This window comes from Gymnoscopelus microlampas (genome assembly GCF_963454915.1).
Source record: "Gymnoscopelus microlampas genome assembly, chromosome: 9".
NCBI lineage: Eukaryota > Metazoa > Chordata > Actinopteri > Myctophiformes > Myctophidae > Gymnoscopelus > Gymnoscopelus microlampas.
In genome coordinates, this window is record NC_139946.1 from 48,314,862 (window position 1) to 48,340,548 (window position 25,687).

General features: G+C 40.1%; 1 protein-coding gene and 1 pseudogene across 2 annotated transcripts; both read right to left on the reverse strand.

Moving 5' to 3' along the window:
- Nucleotides 1-1,386: 1,386 nt before the first annotated feature.
- On the reverse strand, nucleotides 1,387-2,765 carry LOC311051593 (nuclear factor 7, ovary-like; annotated as a pseudogene). Its single transcript has one exon. The product of its transcript is annotated as a nuclear factor 7, ovary-like (transcript).
- A 392-nt stretch (nucleotides 2,766-3,157) lies between these two features.
- Nucleotides 3,158-16,840, reverse strand: LOC311051594 (uncharacterized protein; the record flags this gene model as incomplete). Its single annotated transcript, XM_084066174.1, has 4 exons — nucleotides 15,309-16,840; nucleotides 6,876-8,282; nucleotides 4,127-4,129; nucleotides 3,158-3,187 (listed from the first exon to the last, which is right to left on the reverse strand). The coding sequence occupies exons 1-4, from the start codon at nucleotides 16,683-16,685 to the stop codon at nucleotides 3,158-3,160; spliced, it is 2,817 nt and encodes a 938-aa protein (XP_083922300.1). The 5' UTR covers nucleotides 16,686-16,840.
- Between the last annotated feature and the right edge of the window lie 8,847 nt (nucleotides 16,841-25,687).

Here is a 25,687-nt window from a genome sequence, read left to right on the forward strand (position 1 = left end):
AGAAATGACTTTGTACATGTGGAAAACTTTAGTTAAATTGTGAGTGACTCATTACTTTACCTGAGTTACATCTTCTGATAGTTGTACTTGTTGACATGAAATAATAATCCTGTTTAGTGTTTCATAAGCGCAAGCGTGAAAGAATCCAAATACAGCGTGGAGAGACGGTAAACAAACACTGTTGAAAAGCTACGATCAAAATACCAAGGATTCGACAGTTATGTCGCTACTATGCTACACGAAAGTAGAACGGCATAAAGATACCAAGGATTTGTCAGTGATGTGACATCACTAACGAATCCTTGGACATGAAGGATGAGATGGACGCTTCTGACTTCCAGTGTTGCCAGATATTGTGAAATAAATAGAAACCAGGTATATGAAAACAAGCCCAAAAGAAGATACTAGGCTAAGAGCACTTTAAACCTAGACATGGGATATTATATATTTGAAAATTGCCGATCTACAAGCTCACAACGTGTCGCGATGTTACCCATTGTGAGCTTGTAGATCTGCTATTTTCCCAAAAATCTTGAGGGGGAAAAAGTGCAAAATGTGGAATATTTTTTAATCGTTTTAACAACACATATTTGGTAGGGGCTCCCTGGCACAAATTATAATTTCAGATGGGGGTCTGTGGAAAAATACATCAACATGTTTGAGAACCACTGGTTTAAACAACAATCAAAACATTTGGATACAATCCCAAATATCAACTACATTTTAGAAAGAAGCCGCTTATAATAAGTAGAGATGGCAACACTGTCGAACACTGGTACACATGTTGTGTGTTGTTGTTGGAAAAGTGTTGCTTTAACTGGAAGAAACCTGGGGCAGAAATAGACTCTGTAAAACGTATGTAATATAACATACTGGCCTGTGCTCAACATCATAACAAATGTCATACTTTATAATGTCTTAAATGAGGGACCGATATTTGATGCAACTGAACTCAAATCACAACAGCATTGAGTGGTAGATGTTTATTTGATTTTTAAATCATGACTATACATAGATTTTTATTCGTTGGTGAATAGGCAGTAGTTGGTCAGAATAGTCACTATTTGGTGAATAGACACCGGTTAGTTAATTGGCTCACACACTAAATAAAACAATGATTAACTAAAAGGGGAAAAAAAGTAAAAGAAAAATAGATAATGAATGAAATAGTTCAAAACAACCTTTTCAGATTCATCCAAAGTGGTGATTCTATATATTATGATGAAACTGTGTAGATGTATAACATTAAGTAGGCTATATAGTTTTCATTTATACCTTAAACCCCTAATATAATAATAACCATTACAATTGATTAATATCCCCCTTTTAAGTGTTTATGGATTGTCGTCATCATCATCATCATCATCATGATGATGTCTAACTACGTTATTCCACAGTTACACTGACCTTCCCTGGTAACATCTTCAGAGGGAGAATCTGATTAGTGGAAATGTATGGAAAGAGTGTGTCAGTGAAATTGTGTGTGAAGGTGTGTATGTCTGTGTTAGTATCAGGATAAGAGAAGGACAGCTTTCCTCTGTTCCAGTCCAGCTGGATTCTGATCCTCTGGGGTTTCTGTTCCACTGAGAGATCAGTGTATAACCCTGATGAGGAGAATGCTGAGTATTTACCTCCATGAAACTGTATTTTCCAGTATTGACACCCTCCGGATCCCTTCCTCTGATAAGACTCTGATAACACACCCAGTATCCAGCCTGTATTGTCTCCGACCTCAACATCCCAGCTGTGAGTCCCTGAGTTAAAGCCCTCAGAACCCAGGACAAAGCTATAGTAGTCAAACCTCTCTGGGTTGTCAGGAAGCTGCTGTCTTGCTCCACGTCTCACTCTGGTCAGATCATCAGACAGGATGAGTTCTGGATGGGCAGTGTTGGGGTCCAGAATAACAGGAGTGTAGGAGACAATGTCCTTCATCTTGTCCCAGACTTTGAATGTCAGGTTTTTCAGGTGTTTGGCCATGTCTATCAGTGATCGTGGGACCGGCTGTGGGTCTGGCAGTGTGAACTGGACTCTTTCCATTGTGGTCTTGTAGTTGTGCAGGACTGAGATGTGTTCAGCTCTCAGCTCCTCCTCTATGGCTCTGATTGTGTTTGAAATGGTTGATATGTCTCTGTTCAGAACCTCAATCTTCTCCTTCATCATCTGACTCTTCTGCTGCTCTTCCTCCCTCAGTTCAGCGACCCTGACCTCCTCTTCCTCTTGTAGAAACTGATGAAGCTTCTTAAACTGGTCCTTCATCTGCATCTCTGTGTGTCGGGTCTGGACCCTAATGTGTTCTGTTGTTTGGTCATAGTTTGTTTTCACTTTATTGAAGACCTTTAGCTTCTTCTGTAAAGGCTTCAGTAATTTCTGGACCTTCTTGCGATCCACTGCAGCTTCATCAATGGGTCTGAAACAATGGTTGGCGTGTTTTTGTGAATGAAGACACACAGAACACACTGGCTGTTGACATTCCTGACAAAACAATTTGAGTTTCTCAGCGTGCAGACTGCAGAGAACCTCAACCTCAGACCCTGTTGAAGCTCTCCGCTGTCTCTCCTGTATGAAGGCCTCACACAGCTTCTTCAGAGCCAGGATTGTCTATTCTTACAAACTGGACACTCCTTTATCTCCTTCCCTCTCCACCATTCCTGCACACAGGCTTTGCAGAAGCTGTGGCTACACGACAGGAGAACAGGATCTTTAAATACGTTGTGACATACAGGACAGGACAAATCCTTTTCTGAGAAAGACACCTTGGAAGCCATTTTGTCTTTTGAGTGAAGCTATACAAACACTGCTCAAAACAGGAAATCAGCTAGTCAGTCGTGGTAACACTCCCTCTTCTAGAATGTTCCCTGAAGGTGACTTTCACTGTGAATCCTGGTTTGTGTTAAAGTTTATTCAGCTGACGGAGTGAGCAGCAGGTTCCAATGGCCTGGGTCAGTATTCCCTCCTGTAGCTGTGGAAAGACAGTCTGCCCTCCTCACTGGAAGTTGTGTGCTTGATCTGAGGGTCAATCTTATCGTCTCAGATTAGTCCGGCAAGGGGTGGATGTACAATTATCTAGCCAGTCACACAAGAAATACAACTAATTAGATCTCCCCTTGTAAAGGGTATTGGAGCCGAGCAACCGAGTTAGCAGACAAGCAAACAGACTCTAACACTTATAGGCCAGTAGGTTATAAACCTAGGAAAGGAAACACAAACAACAACACCGACAAATTACTGACATGAAATATACACACAAAACTGTAAAACAAATTAGAAATACATACATCTAGCTTTGTGTAAACACTCTCAATTCTTACCGTCAGTCTCTCGGAGCTCGCAATGGAAAATGACGAACGCCGCAATAACACCCAGGTAACTACTGTTGTAACACTGATGCCTGCAGAACACTTTGTCCTGTTAAGTGAGCATCCACTCTATTTTTATGGTTCGGTCTACCCATTCTGTTGATTAATCATGTGACTTGTGTATTGTCTTAAATATGGAAATTCAGGCTCCAGCACTGTTCTATAACTGTTCTATAGCTTCTTATCTGATCTAATCAATCAGCTCTATCAACACTCTCATGTGACATGTGCAAAGGCCCCTGATTTCAACACTGTAGGTCAGAGCTGTAGTTCTTAGAATTGCATATATTTGTTCTTATTATGACTAAATATCCTGAAACATTCTGAAAATAAGATATAGGAAGGCGCTAGAAGGCCACATGTGCATGTAACATGCCAATACAAACGCCACCGGTACATCATAATAATTAATTATTCTACAGTGGAGCTTTGGAGAGTACAGTAACACCAACTACTTTCAACAACTTTTAAGGAGAATTTAACTTAACCCCACATTCTGGAGATGTCTGCGATTTTCCCGAAAAATCTACAAGCTCAGCATTTAATAGGTCATATTGTAATGTCATCATGACAAAATATATAGCCTACATTTGTGAACATTTCAGTTCTGATTAGACATCACATTTGTGCAGTGCAACAAGAGACTTAAAATATGCTTTGAGCATTATAAATATCCGTTAAGACAACATTTATGATGGCAGACAGTTTAATTGACGGCAACGTGGTTCTGTAGGCAACTTTAGCATTAGATAAGATCATTAATTACTCACCTGCTGCAATGGAGGACGAAAGAGAACACACTTAAATAGCTGACACAATGTTTAGGTTACAAGAGCATGGTTTGTTTCCTTATCATAAATATGAAGTTGTGCCCCAAATCTTGTGTCTATATTTAATATGTCCGTTTTGTATACACACAGCACAAAGCACTCTTGACAAGAGGCCTCAATAGAAGAAAACGGTGTGCATTTCAAAATAAGAGTCTATATCATATACTATTGGAAATGTAATGTGATCAGTCTAACACGTGTTTTAGTTTGAAATCGAACTACTGGAAATAGAAGTGCAGTAGTCTTGTTGAAAGTGAAACCACACAGAAATCAACTGCAATGTTGACTTTTTTGCCCAAGTGCTGGCATCGCCAGCATTTAATATAGCCAGAAGCCAGAAAGTATACTGTACAAGGAATGAGGAGTGCTAGGGGGTGAGGTGGAGTCTGCAGAGGTTGTAAGACTGCGGTGGAAAATTGATTTCCATTTTTTTTTAAAAGTTTGTCACAATTGGCATTGATTTATCATGAAGAATAAGGTATTCTAATGACAGCTACGCATGATTTGTGGCTCATTCTTGTCAGTGTACCAGACGGAAAAAAACTTGCGCTTTAGTATGAAACCTGTGCCCATCCGTGCTTCGTGAATGTGTGGTTGGTCCTGAGACAAGTTGTGGGTTGCAGCCCTCGAGGCCCAGGGGATGCTTGGAGGAAAACAGCATTTGAGGTAGATTGGATGTTGCATTCATGATATGTGGCGTTTTTGTTTTGTTTTATGAAGATATCTGATGATCATGTCTGCTCATCTGCTCCACTGCATGCGTGTACAGTATGTCACTGCACTACTCCACTACCTACCCTAAAGCCTGATGTATTCTTAGTAGTGTTAACACTACTGATTTTTTTTTTCCAATTTGACCCAAAGACCAAGGAGATATGATTTTTCGAAGATTTAAACTCCCATCCACTTCCTTGTTAACTTAAAACTTAAAAATTCTGTATCTCGGCTCCTGAGTACTTTTTTTTTTAATTGAAAAAGTCTGGCAGTCTACTGTAGAAAATAAATAAATAATTCTGGCAGCCAATGTGTTAAATATAGACTCAAGGCAGACTGTTTCACAGTTTCATATTTACCATTTGAGTACATACAGTTACCTATATCAATGGGATGCAGATACGGACTCAAATCTTATGGCAATATTTGGATTCAAGCTAAATACATTTGCCTCAAAATCTGCAGCCTTTTATAATTTTGCGGGCCGGATTGAGATGGTCTAGGGGCCGGGTCTGGTCCTCAGGCCGCATGTTTCCCCATGTGTGCTTTTTAGACCCACAGTACCTCCAGAAGTCTACATACCACAAACACACTGAGCTTTATACCTACAGTATTAACCTGTTTCATTATTTTATTATGGTGTTATTGTATTATCAGTGAGTCAAGTGATAACACACTTAAATGTACTTACAGAGTTTATAGTCTACAGTACCTCTCTCCTTGTGGTTTCATAAAATTCAATTCAATTACATGTTATTATAATAGTGACAAATCACAACAAGTTGTATCAAGACAAGACAATTTATATAATAGAGCAGAGACCTGATGCTGTCCCATTCACACTGAGCGTGTGAAAGTGTTTTTACGATGGTGGCAAAGAAAAACTAGCCCTTAAAGCTGCACTGTGTAACTTGTTCTTTAATGAATAAATTGTAATTTTGTCCAATCTGTGTGGTAGAATATGTTAATACAATTTAACTTTTACAATTGGGGTGGTTATATTTGGTCTCCCTGATCTTCTAATGAGACAATTAGATTGTGTCAAAAGTCATGTCTCACCTAGACACAGGATCTGACACAAATGCTGACCTGATGGTCAAGATTTAATTTATCCCCTGAGCAAGCAGCCAGGCTCTATTAGCTCAATGGTAAAACATTTCAGCACTTGCACAGGAGAACGGGTTCAAATCCAGGGTAGAAGAAGAAGGTTACATAGTGCAGCTTTAACTGGAAACCTCGGGCAGAAATAAACTTGTGTAATATTGAACATACTGGCCTGTGCTCAACATCATATAAAATGTCATACCTTTTGATGTCTTAAATGAGGGACCAATATTTGCTATGTGATGCAAATGAACTCAAATCACACCGCCATTGTGTGATAGATGTTTATTTGATTTGGACATAATTTCTGTACATACCTTTTTTTTCAGATCAATAATTTAAATAGAAATCAAAGCAAAATATAGTTATTATTTTCAAAATAATACGTATATAATAATAATTAATATGGTACAGTGGTTGGTGAATAGTCACTATTTGGTGAATAGTCACTATTTGGTGAATAGTCAGTATTTGGTGAAAATAGTCACTATTTGGTGAATAGGCACCGTTTAGTTAATTGGCTCACACGCTAAATAAAACAATAATTACCTAAAAACAAACGACAATGAGAACAAAATAAAAAAAAATGTTTTCAATGAAACCTTTTGAGAGTCATCCAAAGTGGTGATTCTATATGTTATGTGATGAAACTGTGTAGAAGTAAAACAGTAAAAGTATAAAATCAGTCTGGTACATTTTAAGCACCCAGACTCCTCAACATGATTTCCCTAATTCCCTTAATTGATATAACCCCATTATAATAAAAAAAAAAAACATTACAGTTTAATATTCCCCTTTAAAGTGTTGATAGTCATCATCATCATCATCATCATCATCGTCGTCATGTCTAACTATGTTATTCCACAGTTACACTGATCTTCCCTGGTAACATCTTCAGAGGGAGAATCTGATCCGTCCAAATGTATGGAAAGAGTGTGTCAGTGAAAGTGTGTGTGTAGGTGTGTAGGTGTGTGTTAGTATCAGGATCAGAGAAGGACACCTTTCCTTCGTTCCAGTCCAGCTGGACCCTGATCCTCTGGGGTTTTTGCTCCACTGGGAGATCAGTGTTTGACCCTGATGAGGAGAATGCTTTGTATTTACCTTTAGAAAACAGTATTTTCCAGTATTGACCCATTCCATATCCCTTCCTCTGATTAGACTCTGATAAAACACCCAGCATCCAGTTTGTATTGTCTCCAACCTCAACATCCCAGCTTTGAGTCCCCGAGTTAAAGCCCTCAGAACCCAGGACAAGGTACCAACAGTCAAACCTCTCTGGGTTGTCAGGAAGCTGCTGTCTTTCTCCACGTCTCACACTGGTCAGATCATCAGACAGGATGAGTTGTGGATGGGCAGTGTTGGGGTCCAGAATGACTGGAGTGTAGGAGACAATGTGCTTCATCTTGTCCCAGACTCTGAAGGTCAGGTTGTTCAGGTGTTTGGCCACGTCTATCAGTGGTCTTGAGACCAGCTGTGGGTCCAGCAGTGTGAACTGGACTCTTTCCCTTGTGGTTTTGTAGTTCTGCAGGAATGAGATGTGTTCAGCTCTCAGCTCCTCCTCTATGGCTCTGATTGTGTTTGAAATGGTTGATATCTCTCTGTTCAGACCCTCAATCTTCTCCTTCATCATCTGACTCTTCTGCTGCTCTTCATCCCTCAGTTCAGCGATCCTGGCCTCCTCATCCTCTTGTAGAAACTGATGAAGCTTCTGAAACTGGTCCTTCATCTGCAGCTCTGTGTGTCGGGTCTGGAACTTAATGTGTTCTGCTGTTTGGTCATAGTTTGTTTTCACTTTATTGAAGACCTCTAGCTTCTCCTGTAAAGGCTTCAGTAATTTCTGGACTTCCTCTTTGTGATCCACTGCGGCTTCATCAATGGGTCTGAAGCTGTGGTTGCCGTGTTTTTCTGAATGAAGACACAAAAAACACACTGGCTGTTGACATTCCTGACAAGACAATTTGAGTTTCTCAGCATGCAGACTGCAGAGAACCTCAACCTCAGACCCTGTTGAAGCTTTCTGCTGTCTCTCCTGTATGAAGGCCTCACACAGGTTCTTCAGAGCCAGGTTTATGGGTAGATCCTTTGAATGTCTCTTCTTACAAATTGGACATTCCTTAATTTCTTTCTCTTTCCACCATTCCTGCACACAGGCTTTACAGAAGCTGTGGCTACATGACAGGAGAACAGGATCTTTAAAAATGTCGTGACACACAGGACAGGAAAAATCCTCTTCTGAGAAAGACGACTTGGAAGCCATTTTGTCTAAAGACTCCCTATTCTAGAATGTTGCCTGAAGTTTTTTTTCACTGTGAATCCTGGTTCTTGTTAAAGTCTGCAGCAGGTTCCAGTGGTCTTGGTCAGTATTCCTTCCTGTAGCTTTGGAAAGACAGTCTGTCCTCCTCACTGGAAGTTGTGTGTTTGATCTGAAGGTCAATCTTACCGTCTCAGATGAGTCTCGCAAGGGGTGGAGCTTTGACAGACCTGTTGCCAAGTTCACACGCACGCACGCACGCACGCACGCACGCACGCACGCACGCACGCACGCACGCACGCACGCACGCACGCACACACACACACACACACACACACACACACACACACACACACACACACACACACACACACACACACACACACACACACACACACACACACACACACACACACACACACACACACACACTATTGTCTTGAATTTGATCATTCAAAGTGCTTTACAATGTACACCTGATCTCATTAACCCTTGTACACATCATCAACAGAGAGCCATATACCAGTCACCTGCCTGCTCTTTGGGAGCAGTTAAAGGAGGACTTCAACCATTTTCAACATATCTTCATATAATAGGTCCTCACTAATGGTCATGATAAAATGGTACCATTTTTTTCTACTCGGTTTGCGTCTCATAGGAGGATTTTTTTTCCAACAAGATTTCAATTTCTTTATTTAGATTTTTAGCGGCGCTAGCCGCTTTAGGTATAGAGCGGATATTAGCCCTCTATACCTGGCTTTTGCGTCAACGTTCTGATTGGTCAGGCTCGCCAAGGTTCTGATTGGTCAGGTCCGTCAACGTTCTGATTGGTCAGGCTCGCCAAGGTTCTGATTGGTCAGGTCCGTCAACGTTCTGATTGGTCAGGCTCGCCAAGGTTCTGATTGGTCAGGTCCGTCAACGTTCTGATTGGTCAGGCTCGCCAAGGTTCTGATTGGTCAGGTCCGTCAACGTTCTGATTGGTCAGGTCCGTCAACGTTCTGATTGTTCACTATTCATGACATCACTATGTTACTAAAAAAGATTGGTCAGAATTCATGATAATATATACATAAATTGTATATCAGAATTCATGATAATATATACATAAATATACTCTATACATAGTATAGAGCGGTCCTGCTCTATACCTGGATTTTCCGTCAACGTTCTGATTGGTCAGGTCTGTCAACGTTCTGATTGGTCAGGCCCGCCAAGGTTCTGATTGGTCAGGTCCGTCAACGTTCTGATTGGTCAGGCTCGCCAAGGTTCTGATTGGTCAGGTCCGTCAACGTTCTGATTGGTCAGGCTCGCCAAGGTTCTGATTGGTCAGGTCCGTCAACGTTCTGATTGGTCAGGTCCGTCAACGTTCTGATTGTTCACTATTCATGACATCACTATGTTACTAAAAAAGATTGGTCAGAATTCATGATAATATATACATAAATTGTATATCAGAATTCATGATAATATATACATAAATATACTCTATACATAGTATAGAGCGGTCCTGCTCTATACCTGGATTTTCCGTCAACGTTCTGATTGGTCAGGTCTGTCAACGTTCTGATTGGTCAGGCCCGCCAAGGTTCTGATTGGTCAGGTCCGTCAACGTTCTGATTGGTCAGGCCCGTCAAGGTTCTGATTTGTCAGGCAAGGGGACTATTCATGACATCACTATGATGTCAAGGTTTATTTTTTATTTCCTCATGTTTTTTTTTGTATATATTTTTATTTTCTCATGTTTTTTTTTGTATATATTTTTATTTTCTCATGCTTTTCCCCCTTCTTTTTTTGTATGTATTTTTAACGGCGATGGTCCTGCTCTATACCTGGCTTTTCCGTCAACGTTCTTATTGGTCAGGCCCGTCAACGTTCTGATTGGTCAGGCAAGGGAACTATTCATGACATCAATATTATATCATGAATACAAAATTAGATGGTTTATATAAACTGTAAAAGTCCGGAACATAAACACTCTGGGTACGGCTTATAAATTGTATAGATTATTTCATAACACATACATATCTTTCTGGTACCACATTTATACACACGCACACACAAAGTTTATTTTTTAGGTACCCACTCTATCAGCTATGACAGATCAGTTTTTGCCACTTACCTTGGAATGCATTTGGTGATTCGCTTCCAATGGCACTATTTAGTGCCACTGGAAGCCTTGAAATAAATTTACAGAGATTTAATATTGTTTCTCTAGTAGAAACACATATCTATGACAAAATATATCAAAGGCGCCGCTACCTTCACACAGGTGTGATTTTTATTAACGAGAGAACAATGGCTTCTATTATTTCATTGCAACTTCCCAGGAATACAAAGCCTGCCGTTTCTATTAGCTTGGATTCCCCATCGATGATGTCACTGGTAGATGGGTTTCTGAACTGTCCACAGCCCTCCTCTTGAGACACAGTCGGAGTAGAAGAAAATGGTACAGTTTTATAATGAGCATTAGTGAGGACCTATTATATGAAGATAGGTTGAAGATGGGTGACGTCGTCCTTTAATGGTTCAGTTTCTTATTATACACACAACATGTGTTTTATTTATTTAACATTTTGGATGCAAGGCACAGGGTAATGAGGGAAAGGCTGTGTTAAATGATGCTGATATTGTTGTGTCAATTATGCTTGCACAGGGTCAGACTAGGAACAAAAATCAGGCCAGGAATGTGACAGTGGACTCCATGTCTGTCCAAAATGACTAAAAAGTGCTCTCCTCTGAGCGCACGTCTCCGCCAGGCCGGGTTGCTGACCCAGGCCTACCCTATGTTTGTGGCGCCTCCTATGGGCAGAAGTGAAAGGAGAACAGGATCTTTAAAGATGTCACAACACGACAGGAAGAATCCTCTTCCGAGAGAGGATGATTTTCAGCAACAAACAGTGGCATTTGTAGTATTTGTGGGGCTTCAAGGGAAATGTTTCACCTCTGTGTTGTTTTCAGAGGCATCTCGGTTTGTGATAAGAATTTAAGGAACAGATCGGGGTTCATGATTTACGGCATTTTATTTTATTTCATTTCTTTGTTTAAACGCCCACAAACTTTGGAAGTCAATTGTAGACAATGGGAATGGAATATGAAAAATCTGACTGATTCATCTTGATCACATGACACCAGAGATCAGGTGTACCATCAACAGGTTCAAGGGGTTACGTTAAAATCTGCAAATCTCTTACGTCCGACAGTAGCTCCTAGACTGATGCTGTTTTGCATAAAGAAATATTGTAATGTTTGCTTGTTTTTAAGCCAGCAACAAAAAGTCTGCTTAAAATGTCATCGTTATGAATAGTTTGAAGCCTTTGTACTGTATATAAAGTAACGAGGTAGATACAGATAAAGAACAGCTAATGGGATCCAAACATTGACAATTAAAGTATGTACTGTATGTATAGCTACTACTGCTCCCCCAGGGAATGACACATGAGACCAGATGAAACTTTATCACTGTGGGGAGATTGCATCATTGGGGAAAAAGAGGAACAAAAGAAAAGGTCCAGCTACAGAATAAACACATACATAATAATACCTCCTCAGATTTGTAAATATATTTTCTACATACTCAAAGTACATTTACATTTGGGGAAAAAAGTATGAATAAATAAATAGCATTTAAGACTTACAAAAATCTTATTTTCATAAGGGAATGGGGGTCAGCTGGGGTGAAAAACAAAACAAAACTTGTCGGTAGAGGTTGGTTGTGAAAGTATTTGTCATTTTCCTGTGTTCTTGCAGGGTGAGTCTGTCAGTCATGCCACAGTAATTATTGTAATTGTTTGAATTTTTGACGAGGGCAAAAGTCAAACAAGAAAGTTAAAGATGAACGATAGTTTTCAAACATGCTCTGAACATTATTTACAAAAAAAACAGTTAGGCCTAAGCAGTGGCATAACAAAAGAAAAAACCCTTACAGTACATGATTTTACATTAAGCAAAACTTTGCAACAATAAAGCATACTCTCACGGATCAATACTCTATTTATTGACGTTCATTAAATAGAAGATTATGAATCCATGACTTTTATGTGTTTTATTACTTCGGTTTCGTGGTCGCACCAGACACAAGATTAGGAGCTGTGCACGCTTCTATGTTTCACTATTCTCACCTAGACACAGGATCTGACACTGATTTTGACCTGATGGTCAAGATTAAATTCATCCCCTGAGCAAGCAGGCAGGCTCTATTAGCTCAATGGTAAAAATGTAGGAAACCGGGATCAAATCCGGGATAGAAGAGGAAAGTTACATAGCGCAGCTTTAAACTGAAATCAGTGAATTCAAGGATTAGATTTGTGTATTTGCTGAATCCTTTGATGTCAGTGTAAATGTTCCTCTGCTGTTATTTCAATGCATTTCTCACCTTTCCCATGGAAGAAAATAAAGCAGTCTGAATAATGTCCGTAAAAAAAACGTTTGAGTTAAAAACACATCATGCCCCGAAAACGGAAACACGTTTTGCTGAATTATATTAAAACTGCATGAGTTAGGTAGACACAATATGTTTGTTTTAACAGCTGTATCACTCTGCTGTACTCTGAGGTCCCATTGAAAAGATTACTTACATAAAACAATCCACCTCAATGAATTATCAACTTTTAAATTAGCCGCTTCATAGGTCACTGATGAGTTATCATTGCACCTATGTTAATCCATTAAAACCGGGAAAGCATCTGTGTCATTTTAAATACTTTAGAGTTTAGAGCAGATATAAGCTCATAGCACGTCACTTCGTGCCGCACTATATGAGCTTGTAGATCTGCTATTTCTGAAAAAAGAAATCTTTGCTTCTGGAGGTCCCTGGAACAACATTTGAGATGGTGGTCGGCGGCCAAATACATATCATTTTGGGGATCCTTGATATGAAAACGTTTGAGAACCACTGATATAGTAACATAAGATTTTCAGAAGACTACATACCACAAACACACTGGACCTCCCTCTACACCAAGAGTTCCCAAACTTTTCAGGGCATGACCCCCCAAAATAATCATATTTGAACTGGGGACCCTGACAAGCACTTGGAATTATAGGCATTAGTTTGACTTGGTTACACAGATAAATATTGCGAAAATACACGAGTCAAACTACAAGCTTGTAGATCGGCTATGTTCACAATGTTTGCCTCTTTCTTACGTAATATTTGACAATTTGGTATTAAAAAGGTCTTAAAAGTCATCAAATTGTATCTTTATAAATGTGAAGATACCCTGTATACACTTACACTGTATGTTGGTTTGTTAACTGTTGAGTGAGAAAACAATGTTGCTTCATTAAGCTTTAAGCAAAAGTTTTGGGAACCACTGCTCGCTTTACCTATTAACCTGTTTCAATATTTTATTATGGTGTTATTGTATTATCAGTGAGTCAAGTGATAACACACCTAGATTTACTTACAGAGTTCATAGTCTACTCTACCTCTCCCCGTTTCATAAGATTCAATTACATTACATCTTAGTGAGGAATCACAACAAGTTGTATCAAGACACATCATTTACATGATAGATTAGAGACCTGCTGTTGTCTCACCCACACTGAGCAAGTGTTTTAACGATGGTAGCAAATAAAAACTACTCCTTTAACTGGAAGAAACCTTACCTGGGGCAGAAATAGACAAATATTGTGAAAATACACGAGTCAAACTACAAGCTTGTAGATCGGCTATGTTCACAATGTTTGCCTCTTTCTTACGTAATATTTGACAATTTGGTATTAAAAAGGTCTTAAAAGTCATCAAATTGTATCTTTATAAATGTGAAGATACCCTGTATACACTTACACTGTATGTTGGTTTGTTAACTGTTGAGTGAGAAAACAATGTTGCTTCATTAAGCTTTAAGCAAAAGTTTTGGGAACCACTGCTCGCTTTACCTATTAACCTGTTTCAATATTTTATTATGGTGTTATTGTATTATCAGTGAGTCAAGTGATAACACACCTAGATTTACTTACAGAGTTCATAGTCTACTCTACCTCTCCCCGTTTCATTTCATAAGATTCAATTACATTACATCTTAGTGAGGAATCACAACAAGTTGTATCAAGACACATCATTTACATGATAGATTAGAGACCTGCTGTTGTCTCACCCACACTGAGCAAGTGTTTTAACGATGGTAGCAAATAAAAACTACTCCTTTAACTGGAAGAAACCTTACCTGGGGCAGAAATAGACAAGACTAAACTTGTGTAATATTTAACATACTGGCCTGTGCTCAACATCATATACAATGTCATACTTTATTATGTCTTAAATGAGGGACCAATATTATATGTGATGCAACTGAACTCAAATCATGTGTGGTAGATATCTATTTGAATGTTTAAAATAGTTTCTATACATATATTTTCTTTTTCTTTTTCAGATCTATAATTTCAATAGAAATCAAAGCAAAAATGTAGTTACAAAATTATTCTCAGAAGAATAATGTTAAAATTATGTTATAGAGCCACCAGGAGGCCGATTTGTGCAAAAGCCATTTACTACAGATGTTATCCAAACGTCATGCAAATCTGTACACAGTATCTCTATAGTCATGTGATCAACATGGATCTGTCCGATTTTCCATATTCCATCTTCATTGGCTAAGGTTGGCTTCCAAAGTTTGCAGGATTGGTCTGTTTGGAACAAAATGCCTCAAATCATGAACGCAGCTTGCTCTTACCGTGAAATCTCACACACGGATTCCCACTAGGCCGAGGAAGAAATGCCAACCACATTGGCCTGCTATAGCGCCACCAGCAGGTCTAATTTAGCAAAACACATTTTTGAAACAAAATGCCTCAGATCATGATTGCAGTGTCCGATTGCCTTGAAAGGCCTAAGAAGAAATGGCACCCTTTTCACAGCGCCACCAGGAGGCCACAATAACGTACCTGACCTGGCGAGAAGCACTTTTTCTAGTTTCTATTGTTTTAATTTATGGTAATAATAACCACTATTACAATTGATTAATATGAGCCTTTGGTGTTGATAGTTTGTCATCATCATCATCATCATCATCATCATCATGTCTAACTACGTTATTCCACAGTTACACTGACCTTCCCTGGTAACATCTTCAGAGGGAGTGTCTGATCAGTCCAAATGTATGGAAAGAGTGTGTCAGTGAAAGTGTGTGTGAAGGTGTGTAGATGTGTGTTAGTATCAGGATCAGAGACGGACAGCTTTCCTCTGTTCCAGTCCAGCTGGACTCTGATCCTCTGGGGTTTCTGCATCACTGAGAGATCAGTGCACCCTGATGAGGAGAATGCTGAGTATTTACCTTTAAAACACTGTATTCTCCATGACTGACTGCCTCCGGATCCCTTCCTCTGATAAGACTCTGATAACACACCCAGTTGCCAGCATGTATTGTCTCCAACCTCAACTTCCCAGCTGTGAGCCCCTGAGTTAAAGCCCTCAGAACCCAGGACAAAGCTAGTGACGTTGAACCTCTCTGGGTTGTCAGGAAGCTGCTGTCTCTCTCCACGTCTCACACTGGTTAGATCATCAGACAGGATGCATAATGGATGGGCGGTGTTGGGGTCTAGGATGACAGGCGTGTAGGAGACAATGTCCTTCATCTTGTCCCAGACTCTGAAGGTCAAGTTTTTCAGGTGTTTGGTCACGTCTATCAGTGCTCCTGGCTCCGGCTGTGGGTCCGGCAGTGTGAACTGGACTCTTTCCCTTGTGGTCTTGTAGTTCTGCAGGAATGAGATGTGTTCAGTTCTCAGCTCCACCTCTATGTCTCTGATTGTGTGTGAAATGGTTGATATGTCTCTGTTCAGACCCTCAATCTTCTCCTTCATCATCTGACTCTTCTGCTGCTCTTCCTCCCTCAGTTCAGTGATCCTGACCTCCTCTTCATCTAGTAGAAACTGATGAAGCTTCTTAAACTGGTCCTTCATCCGCATCTCTGTGTGTCGGGTCTGGAACTTAATGTGTTCTGCTGTTTGGTCATAGTTTGTTTTCACTTCATTGAAGACCTCCAGCTTCTCCTGTAAAGGCTTCAGTAATTTCTGGACTTCGTTCTTGTGATCCACTGCAGCTTCATCAATGGGTCTGAAACCGTGTTTGGTGTGTTTTTCAGAATGAAGACAAACAAAACACACTGGCTGTTGACATTCCTGACAAAACAATTTGAGTTTCTCAGCGTGCAGACTGCAGAGAACCTCAACCTCACACTCAGTTGAAGCTCTCTGATGTCTCTCCTGTATGAAGGCCTCACACAGGTTCTTCAGAGCCAGGTTACGAGGTGGATCCATTGAATGTCTCTTCTTACAAACCGGACATTCCTTTATTTCCTTCTCTCCCCACCATTCCTGCACACAGGCTTTGCAGAAGCTGTGGCTACATGACAGGATAACAGGATCTTTAAATACGTCATGACACACAGGACAGGAAAAATCGTCTTCTGAGAAAGACACCTTGGAAGCCATTTTGTCTTCTGAGTGAAGCTATACAAACGCTCTGGTCAAAAATCTGCCAGTCAGTGGTGGCAACACTCCCTCTTCTAGAATGTTCCCTGAAGTTGACTTTCGCTGTGAATCCTGGTTCTTGTTAAAGTCCATTCAGTTGACAGTCAGCAGTAGGTTCCAGTGGTCTGGATCAGTGTTCCCTCCTGTAGCTGTGGAAAGACAGTCTGCCCTCCACACTGGAAGTTGTGTGTTTGATCAATCTTATCCTCTCTGATCCGGCAAGGGGTGGAGCCCCACACACGCACGCACGCACGCACGCACACACACACACACACACACACACACACACACACACACACACACACACACACACACACACACACACACACACACACACACACACACTCGCACACTTATCTCAGAGTGGAATTTGACAGTTTAAAGTGCATTACAATGTTGTACACTTTAAATCATTAACTATTGTACACATCAACAACAGAGACAGCCAGTCACCTGCCTGCTCTTCAGGAGCAGTTAATGGTTCCATGTCCAGTCCATACCAATGCAACTTCTTGCAACATGCAACTACTTGCAATTACCATTGCCACTATCCCCAATGGCAGTTGCAAGGAGTTGTATTGGTGTGGACTGGCCTTAAAACTGTTTTGTTGCAAGGAGTTGCGACTAGTTGCATTGGTGCAAAATGTGTTTTGATTATTTCACATTTTGGATGCAAGCTCCTACCCATCTTGTCTGTGTGGTGAGCTGACATTGGTTTGGTGTTGTGTGCCCATATAAAGGCACATGGCGATGGGGGAAAGGCTATTGTCACGGGGCAACCCGTGCCCTATATACACATACACATCTGACTGCATTTGAAAGTTATGCAAGGACTAATGATTTTAAACTTGTGTATTGATAATGAAATGTTCACTGATTGTTTGCTGGTTGTCTCTCCTACACTGCTGGTGGCAATCCACTTGATTGGGAAGGTGCCAAGTGCTGTGGAGGAGGGGTGTTTCATATGCTGTAGGAGTATTGTGTTTATTTAAACTATCATTGAGTCTTTACCCCAAGTAATATTTCTTTAATTGTAACGCATCATTAGGAATGTTTAGGTTACTTTTATACTGTGGCACGGGGGAAGCTCTGGGAGCTATAATAATAATAATAATGATAATAACAACAATTACTAATAATATTAAGAGGGTTAGCTGGGGTAAAAAGCAGATCTGAAGAGGTTGGTTTAGATGTTGGTTTAGATGTGTTTAGGGACTGTCCTGTCCTGTCCTGTCCCCTCCCTGTGTTCCACAGGGGAGGGTTCCACAGGGAGGGGACAGGACACTGAGAAAGCTCTGTCACCTCAGGCTGGTCACATGGTCCTGCATGGGCACGAAGGAGGATAGCGTCACCAGACCTGAGGGACCAGAGGGACCTGAGGGACTGGGTGGGGACATGATGGGGGAGGTAGACCTGTCATAATCATCACATAATCACCTGATCCCAATTATTTCAGCTAATCACAATGATCTTGCATAATGGTTAGAATGGTTTCCATTCATCTGTATAACAACAGCTGGATGAAATTAAAAATGATTATCATTATCATTAATCCATGTTATTTTCATCACATTCAACCCGGAGTCTCTGTTTTGGGCATTTAGTGCAAAACTGTTGAACATTGTTTGTACATTTTCAAACATTAAAAAAATAATAATGAAAATGTGTGAACAATTTTGAACTTATTGAGGATATGGCCCACTTTGGCCATAACCCATTATGTATTATGATTAAAAAATGTGTAGGTATATTGAGTATTTTAAAGTTGATTCTTTGTTTGACCATAACAAAAGAATAACTGGTAATTTAACCACCATGGGGGGGGGGTGGAGTTAGCTGGTTTTGCTGACTCCAGGCTCCACCTCCTTTTGACCTCCAACCTCATTGTGAGCTTGGAGGTCCTTTCAGCTGTTCTTATCAATGATGAACAAAACCTCCTAACTAACTAAAATGAACATTTTGGAGTTAGCTGGTTTCTGCCCGACAGCAGAGATATTCTTAGTTGAACAGGCCCCTCCCAGGGGTACTTACTCGACCCTCTCCTTTTTCCCTCTACACCAAATATCTTTGGTGAAGACTTGTAGCAGAATGTTTAATATACTACTAGTAATAATAATAATAGCTCAGATTTATATCAAGCTCGCACGCTTATAGCTCAGCTATTTTCACATAATGTTCAGCCTAGAATATGAACGCTATAGGGCTCAAGTGGTTAAGTTTCATTCTTCATTCATAAGACAGTTCCTTATATGTAAATCCATATGAACAGTGGTTCTAGTGTAGTAGTCTATAAATGCACCATTGTTCAAACACATTTGACTTGACGTGACCTGACAGGTGCTCTTTGTGAAAGTATTTTGTCATATTCCTTGTTCTTGCAGGGTGAGTGCCACCCTGCAATGCCACTTGTGTTACAATAGATTTTTGTGTGTTTTAACTTCTAAAACTTGTTTAATCACAATAGGCATGGATAATAGCTGGAATCTGTGGACCATTACCATCAATACAGTGTTGTGAATAAATGCTGAATAAATCCCATCTCACCATAATAACACATCATCACTGTCTACCACACATTAAGTTGTTTATAACATTGCATTAACCCATTAAATCCGGGAACGCATCTGTGTCTTTTTTTGATTTTAGCTATAACCATTATATCATACTTTGGCTATTCAAAAATAGCAGATATACAGTACAAGCTCATAGCATGGCACCGAGTGCCATGCTATGAGCTTGTAAGATCTGCTATTTGTTGAAAAATCGATTCCCCGGGATTGAATGGGTTAAAATGAACTGTGAAAAAAATACTATTATTTTATTTATTTATTTATTTTTTGCTGATGGTGTAACCTTATTGACAGTGTCTGTTGTCACTTAGTGGAGTGCAGCGATAAGAACTTTTACACTCCACTGGGGACCAGTAAAAGAGATTTAAAAGGTTCGAGTTGATTGTGAAATGAAATGAACACCACATGCAGTATTTCACCAAGGCAAGGAATGTCTATGTAAGACAAAAAAAGAGCCAAAAAGTAAGGTGCACAAAGACAAAAACAAAATATAGCTGCAAGCAGCGATAATACGGGGCCAGTGAATAGAGAGAGAGAGAGAGAGACATGGAAACGGAATAGATTGAAGAGAGAGAGAGTGACATGGAAACAATAGATTGATGAGAGAGAGAGATGGAAACATAATGGTTATTAACAGGATTCGAACTCTCAACCTTCAGACTAATAGGCTGCAACACTACCTATAGTGCTATAGCTTTGTCCAGGCTGATATTGTCTGTTGAAGATCATAAACTCTTGCCTTCTTTCATGAACCAAGCCCCTGTTTCACTAACACTAAGATCACTCGTTCACAAACCATTTACCAATGAATAAATTGTACATCTCCTCAGAACCAAAACTAGTGAAAGTAGCCGATCTACAAGCTCACAAACCATGAACAGTTGTGAGATTGTAGATCAGCTATTTTCAGAATGAAGTATGTCATACGTTGAAAAAACGTACTCTCAAATAAGCATTTCAGGTTATCTTTACCATTTGCACATGTATTCATTGATACAGTCATGTTGTTTGCAATTCAACTTAAATTTAGTCTACATCAAGTGAGGCTTGAACTGGCGACCTTGAGATTGTGAGGCACTCATTTAAGGGAGACGCCATTGGACCAACAGACAAGGATCTGTGAAAAAGGAGACCACACAGATGATACAGTTTCACGCAAATAGCTGAAAAATCCTGGGTTTAAGTGTTTTTCAAACTGCTCAAAATTGCGGACAATCTAAGGGCGGAGCTTACTGGTCAAAGCGATAGATGTGTTCCTCATGAGTCAAGGCACAAGTGTAAGCAAGTTTCACGACTTTCGGCCAAACGAGGCATGACTTTTGCCTGTTTAAAGTTTGCATTTAAAAAAAATTGCTATAGCGCCCCCCTTTGGCCAATTGGAGTGAGATTGGTTTCAGTGATATTTGGAATGACTCTCTACATTACTGCAACGTTTCAAAGAAATGTGAGTCTTGCATGTATGTGTTAGGGGCAGATGAATAATTTTCATAAAACTGCAATAGTTAAAATCTATTTCCTCCTGGGATTTTTGAGTAATCTGCACAAAACATTTTACACATGAACTTAGGACCTTTGCCGACAAAACAAAAGCGGCGGATTTTCCATAAGTGAAAAAATGCAGAAGTTATGAGCCAATGGCTGTTTTTCATATAATTCAAAATGGTGGGCGATCTAAAGGTCAGAGGTCAAAAGTCAGACCACGAAAGTTGTCGGGCATGAAGAGACGCATGTGTGTATCGAAGTTTCATGGTTGTAGGTCAAACAGGGCATGAGTTGTACCTGTTCAAAGTTGGCACTTTCAATTGAGTGCTATAGCGCCACCCTTTGACGAATGAGTGTGAGAATTATTTCTTGGTAGTTTTTCATGAGCATCTACCATATGGCCGAGTTTCGTAAAAAGCGTATGCACGGTTAAGCCAGAACTGGCAAAAACAAGTATTTTTCAAACTGCTCAAAATTGCGGAAAATCTAAGGGCGGAGCTTAATGGTCAAATCGATACGTGTGTTCCTCATGAGTCAAGGCACATGTGTAAGCAAGTTTCACGACTTTCGGCCAAACGAGGCATGACTTATGCCTGTTTAAAGTCTGCCTTTTCAAAAAATAGTTGACTAGAGTATTTTCGTTTTACAATATCTTTGCATAAAATAGACAATCTACAAGCTTACATGTCCCAATGTTTGAGAATAGGGACGCTGGGGTTCATGTTGTTAAAACAGATCACATCAAACAGTTCTAACAGGCAGTGATCAGTGTTCTGTACATGGGTAAATCTTTTTGTTTTTTAGAAGTTTTGTGCTGGCACAAATATTAGCTTGACTTACAGTCTTATTCTTTGGGACGTTTTGTTTCCTGTGTCTCCACTCCATATTGTTGTAGCTAAAAACAAAATGTTTATTGTTAAAAGGTTAAAGCTCTATATTCCAATAGTAATCATTGAGAATCCCACAAAGATAATTTGTCAGCCTGTGTTCCAATTCCAATATTTTTTTTTATCACTTTAACTTGTTTACTCTATATCCTGTTCTCCCTCCTAATTGGATGAAATGTCCTGTTTACTAAAGAGCTGGAGAGACTGGGAGACCCCAACACTCTATGCCCCCCCCCCCCCCATCTCTATAGCAATGATTGCTATCAGAATATAGTAAACTTATAGTAAAAATATAGTAATATAGTAAAGTTTTGTGGGTTGCAGCTCAATTTACGGTACACTAATTTGACATAATAAGCCGTTATTACAAATAATGTGTTTCTTATTAGCAATAATGTTTTTTTATTAGAACGAAACAAACATTGTTATACCCTTATTTTCCACTATTATCCCTTAATTATGTTCTAATTAGAAATTGAATGAAACGTAACAAAAGGTGTTATTAGAAATGGTGTTCTCTGCTATTAGACAGAAACAAACGCAGTTATAATTCTGGAACAAAATTCCTAGAGGCTAACAAAGCCTAATAAGACCTAACAAAGCCTAATAAGACCTAACAAAGCCTAATAAGAACCCCGCAACTATAACTACACGATGTGATGTTAGGCTACTATTAGTCTACTGTAAGGGTTTCGAACAAATGTGTTCTTTATTAGGCCTTTATTTAATGTTATTTCCACTTACTTCAAGTTACTTTACATATAATTACAACAGAACTGTACCGTAAATTGTACATCAGCCATTCCGGGCAAACTTCATGACACATTATATTCTTCCTACCTTTTTTGCTTAATTCAAATTATTATGTTGTTATTAGGAACAAATTACCTCTCATTACTACAGAACTGTACCGTAAGTTGTACACCAGCTATTCCGTACTAACGTCATGACACATTATACTTCTGCCTACGTTTTTGCTTAATAAGAATTATTATGTTGTTATAGGAACAAATTACTTCTCATTACTACAGAACTGTACCGTAAATTGTACATCAGCCATTCCGGGCTAACTTCATGACAGTCCATGGGCCAGACGAGAAGTCAGGGACACGTAAGGTGGCAAAATCTCTTTGGCACCATTTTGTTTGTAGGGTCCATATAAGTACTTTGAAACATGATAACCTTTTCAAATGAGTAGCTTTAATACTTTTTTAGGACATTCATGTTTTTGCCATTATCTCCCCACATTATCTGCACAGTAGTTCTGTACCTGGCCAATAGAACCGTTCGCAATTTGGTGTTAGGAGAATTTCTCACTTGAACTGAGTCAATGGGTACCTAGACATGAAAAATCACAGAGGTTCTCATCCGCCATAGTGCCACGAATGGCGCAATGGCCAAATCAAAAATGGCCGCCATCGCCTAAGATGAAAATCCAACTTTTTTTGTTTCTGAGTGTATATACACATGCAATACCTCCATGTTGACTAATTGTGGGGTGGGGAATTCATTTCTGTTATGACCACTTTGGGTGATGTTGACCTTGAAAGGTCATGGTCAACGTCATCTTGCTATTTCGAAGACCTTGGCCATAACTTGGCCATTGTTAGGACTAAAAACAGGTGTAATAAGACTAATTAAACTAATTCTGGCATTTATAATTCCTTTCTGATATTGTTTTGACCATTAAGGAGCATCTTGTCATTGAAATATGTAAGTCAATGCAATTTTTCAATAACTCAATTACTCAATAACTTTCATTGTATTTTTTTTTCCAATAATGATTTGTATTATTTCTAACAAAAGACATACAAAGACATACAAATAAAATCGTAACTCAAAATCAAATAACAATTCCTCTCAAAGTGCACCATATGTGTGCATGCTGGTTAGTGTGATGGACTTTTACAGGATGGATTTTAAATGTTTCCATGGCAGAATATGATGCATGGAACTCCAGCAGCACGGCACCCACATCGGCGAGTGTCACACTTGCCTGAATACTTGCATGCTGTGAGCAGACTTGGTGGTAAGGCCTTCAGACACTTAGATGGCAGGAGTGTACCAAAGTGCTCCTCCCATCCATGTTCCATTGGTGCTAGTCTTGCCTGAGGTTCCTTGGCTGTCGCAACAGGTCGCAAGCCCTATGCACCAGAAAGACACCTTGGATGTGGCCTCTGATCACACTACTTGTGGGAGGGAGAGCATCCATTCCAGCACTGGCACAGGTATAGTTTTCTGCCCTGAGGTCATCAAATGTCTTGCTGTTGTACTTGAACTGGACCCTGCCCAGACACGCACCAAGTACTTCTCTGTCAACGCGGTGTCTTGTTCGGTCAAGGTGTCTGCCTCTCCAAAGATTGTCAGATATTGCACTGGGTCAAAAGCCATACCTGCATGTTTGGTCCCCACCTTACTCATGCAGTCATCTCCAGTCAGGATGTGTGCCTTGATCACTGTCTTGGCTAGTGGTGCTCCAAGATGAGAGACTGCTTGATGCAGTGGGAGGATGCGCCGCTTCTCACCAGTGCCATACTGCTGCCAGATCTCCTTCATCCTCAGTGCTTGGAAGTAAGTATATGGGGTGTAGTATAGCAGTAATGTGAAGGTGTGTGTGTCATTGGAGACTATGACAACTCTCTTGCACTGTTTCACATGAACAGCCCACTCCACATGCACCACCATGGGGCGGCAGTGGCTCAGGGGTAGAGTGGCCGGGTAGAGTGAACTGGAAACCGCAAGGTTCCTAGTTCGATCCCGGGCTCCCCCAGAGTTAGTGTCGAAGTGTCCTTGAGCAAGACATTGAACCCCTAATTTCTCTGAGCAGTTTGGTGCCTTGCATGGTTTCCTCCGCCATCGGTGGGTGAATGTAACGTACAATCTATGTAAAGCGCTTTGGATAAAAACGCTATATAAATGCACCATTTAGCATTTACCACCAGCCTGTCAGCCTCAGTCAATGGCTGTCCTGGAACTTATGGCCTGCAAGTGTGTACGGACCTGCAAGTTTCCAGACTGTTCCTGCCTTACCAACAAATTAAAGTGCACAGAAATGTGCAAGCTACAAACCTGCAGCAATCAGAAGGAAGAGGAGGAAGATGAAGTGGAACTGATTGATTATGATGATGATAATGATGACGATGACGAATACTGAAGAATTGATATTGGTATGACGGTTATGATGATGGTGATGATGATCATTGATTAAAGTACCTCTCAAGCCTACTCCATAAACCGACTCTGTCACGGACCCTGTGGTCCACAGACTTGGACCTCCTCTCTGTCCCTAAGGCAAACAAGTGAACCATGTTCTGAACCTTGTTCTGAAGGCTCTGTCGGGGACAGAGCCTTCAGTGTGGCAGCCCCCACCCTGTGGAACTCTCTCCCAATAGGGATTGGTCATGCTCCTGCTCCATGCTCATGCAACACTGGACTCTTAAGGCTGTGTGTCTTGAAAAGACACCTATTCTCTCAGGCTTATGGCATAGTTGTTTGTTGTTTTGTTAGTTTGGCTGTTGGTTGTTCATTGTTTTTGAAAGGCGCCATATACATTCAAGCTACTATTATTATTATTATTATTTTATTAATATTAAAGTGAATGAAAGAGAGAAAATTATTCTGCCCCCCCCCTCTGTATCACATGTTCTGTTCAAAAAAAGTGGCACGCTTTCTTCATTATTTGAATATATGGTTGGTGTCTTTGAAGACTGATAACTGTGACTAATCTACCACTTGGGAAAGGCTATCATGATCAAATATCATCTAGGGATATAGACCTATTCAAAATACAAAACTAGATTTTGCAAATGTTGCACTTGAGTGACCCCGATTAGTGAAAATGCTGTTCACATCGTATCACAACGTGAAGTGTTGTGAGCTTGTAGACATGCCATTTGCTGAATGTTTGCCCCAGAATAGGCATGCTAGGGTTCATGTGGTTAAATAAGTGAATGTAAGAGATTGAATAATGTTTTTTTCCCTCTGTATGACATGTTCTATTCAAAAAAGGTTAGGCGATTTTTTC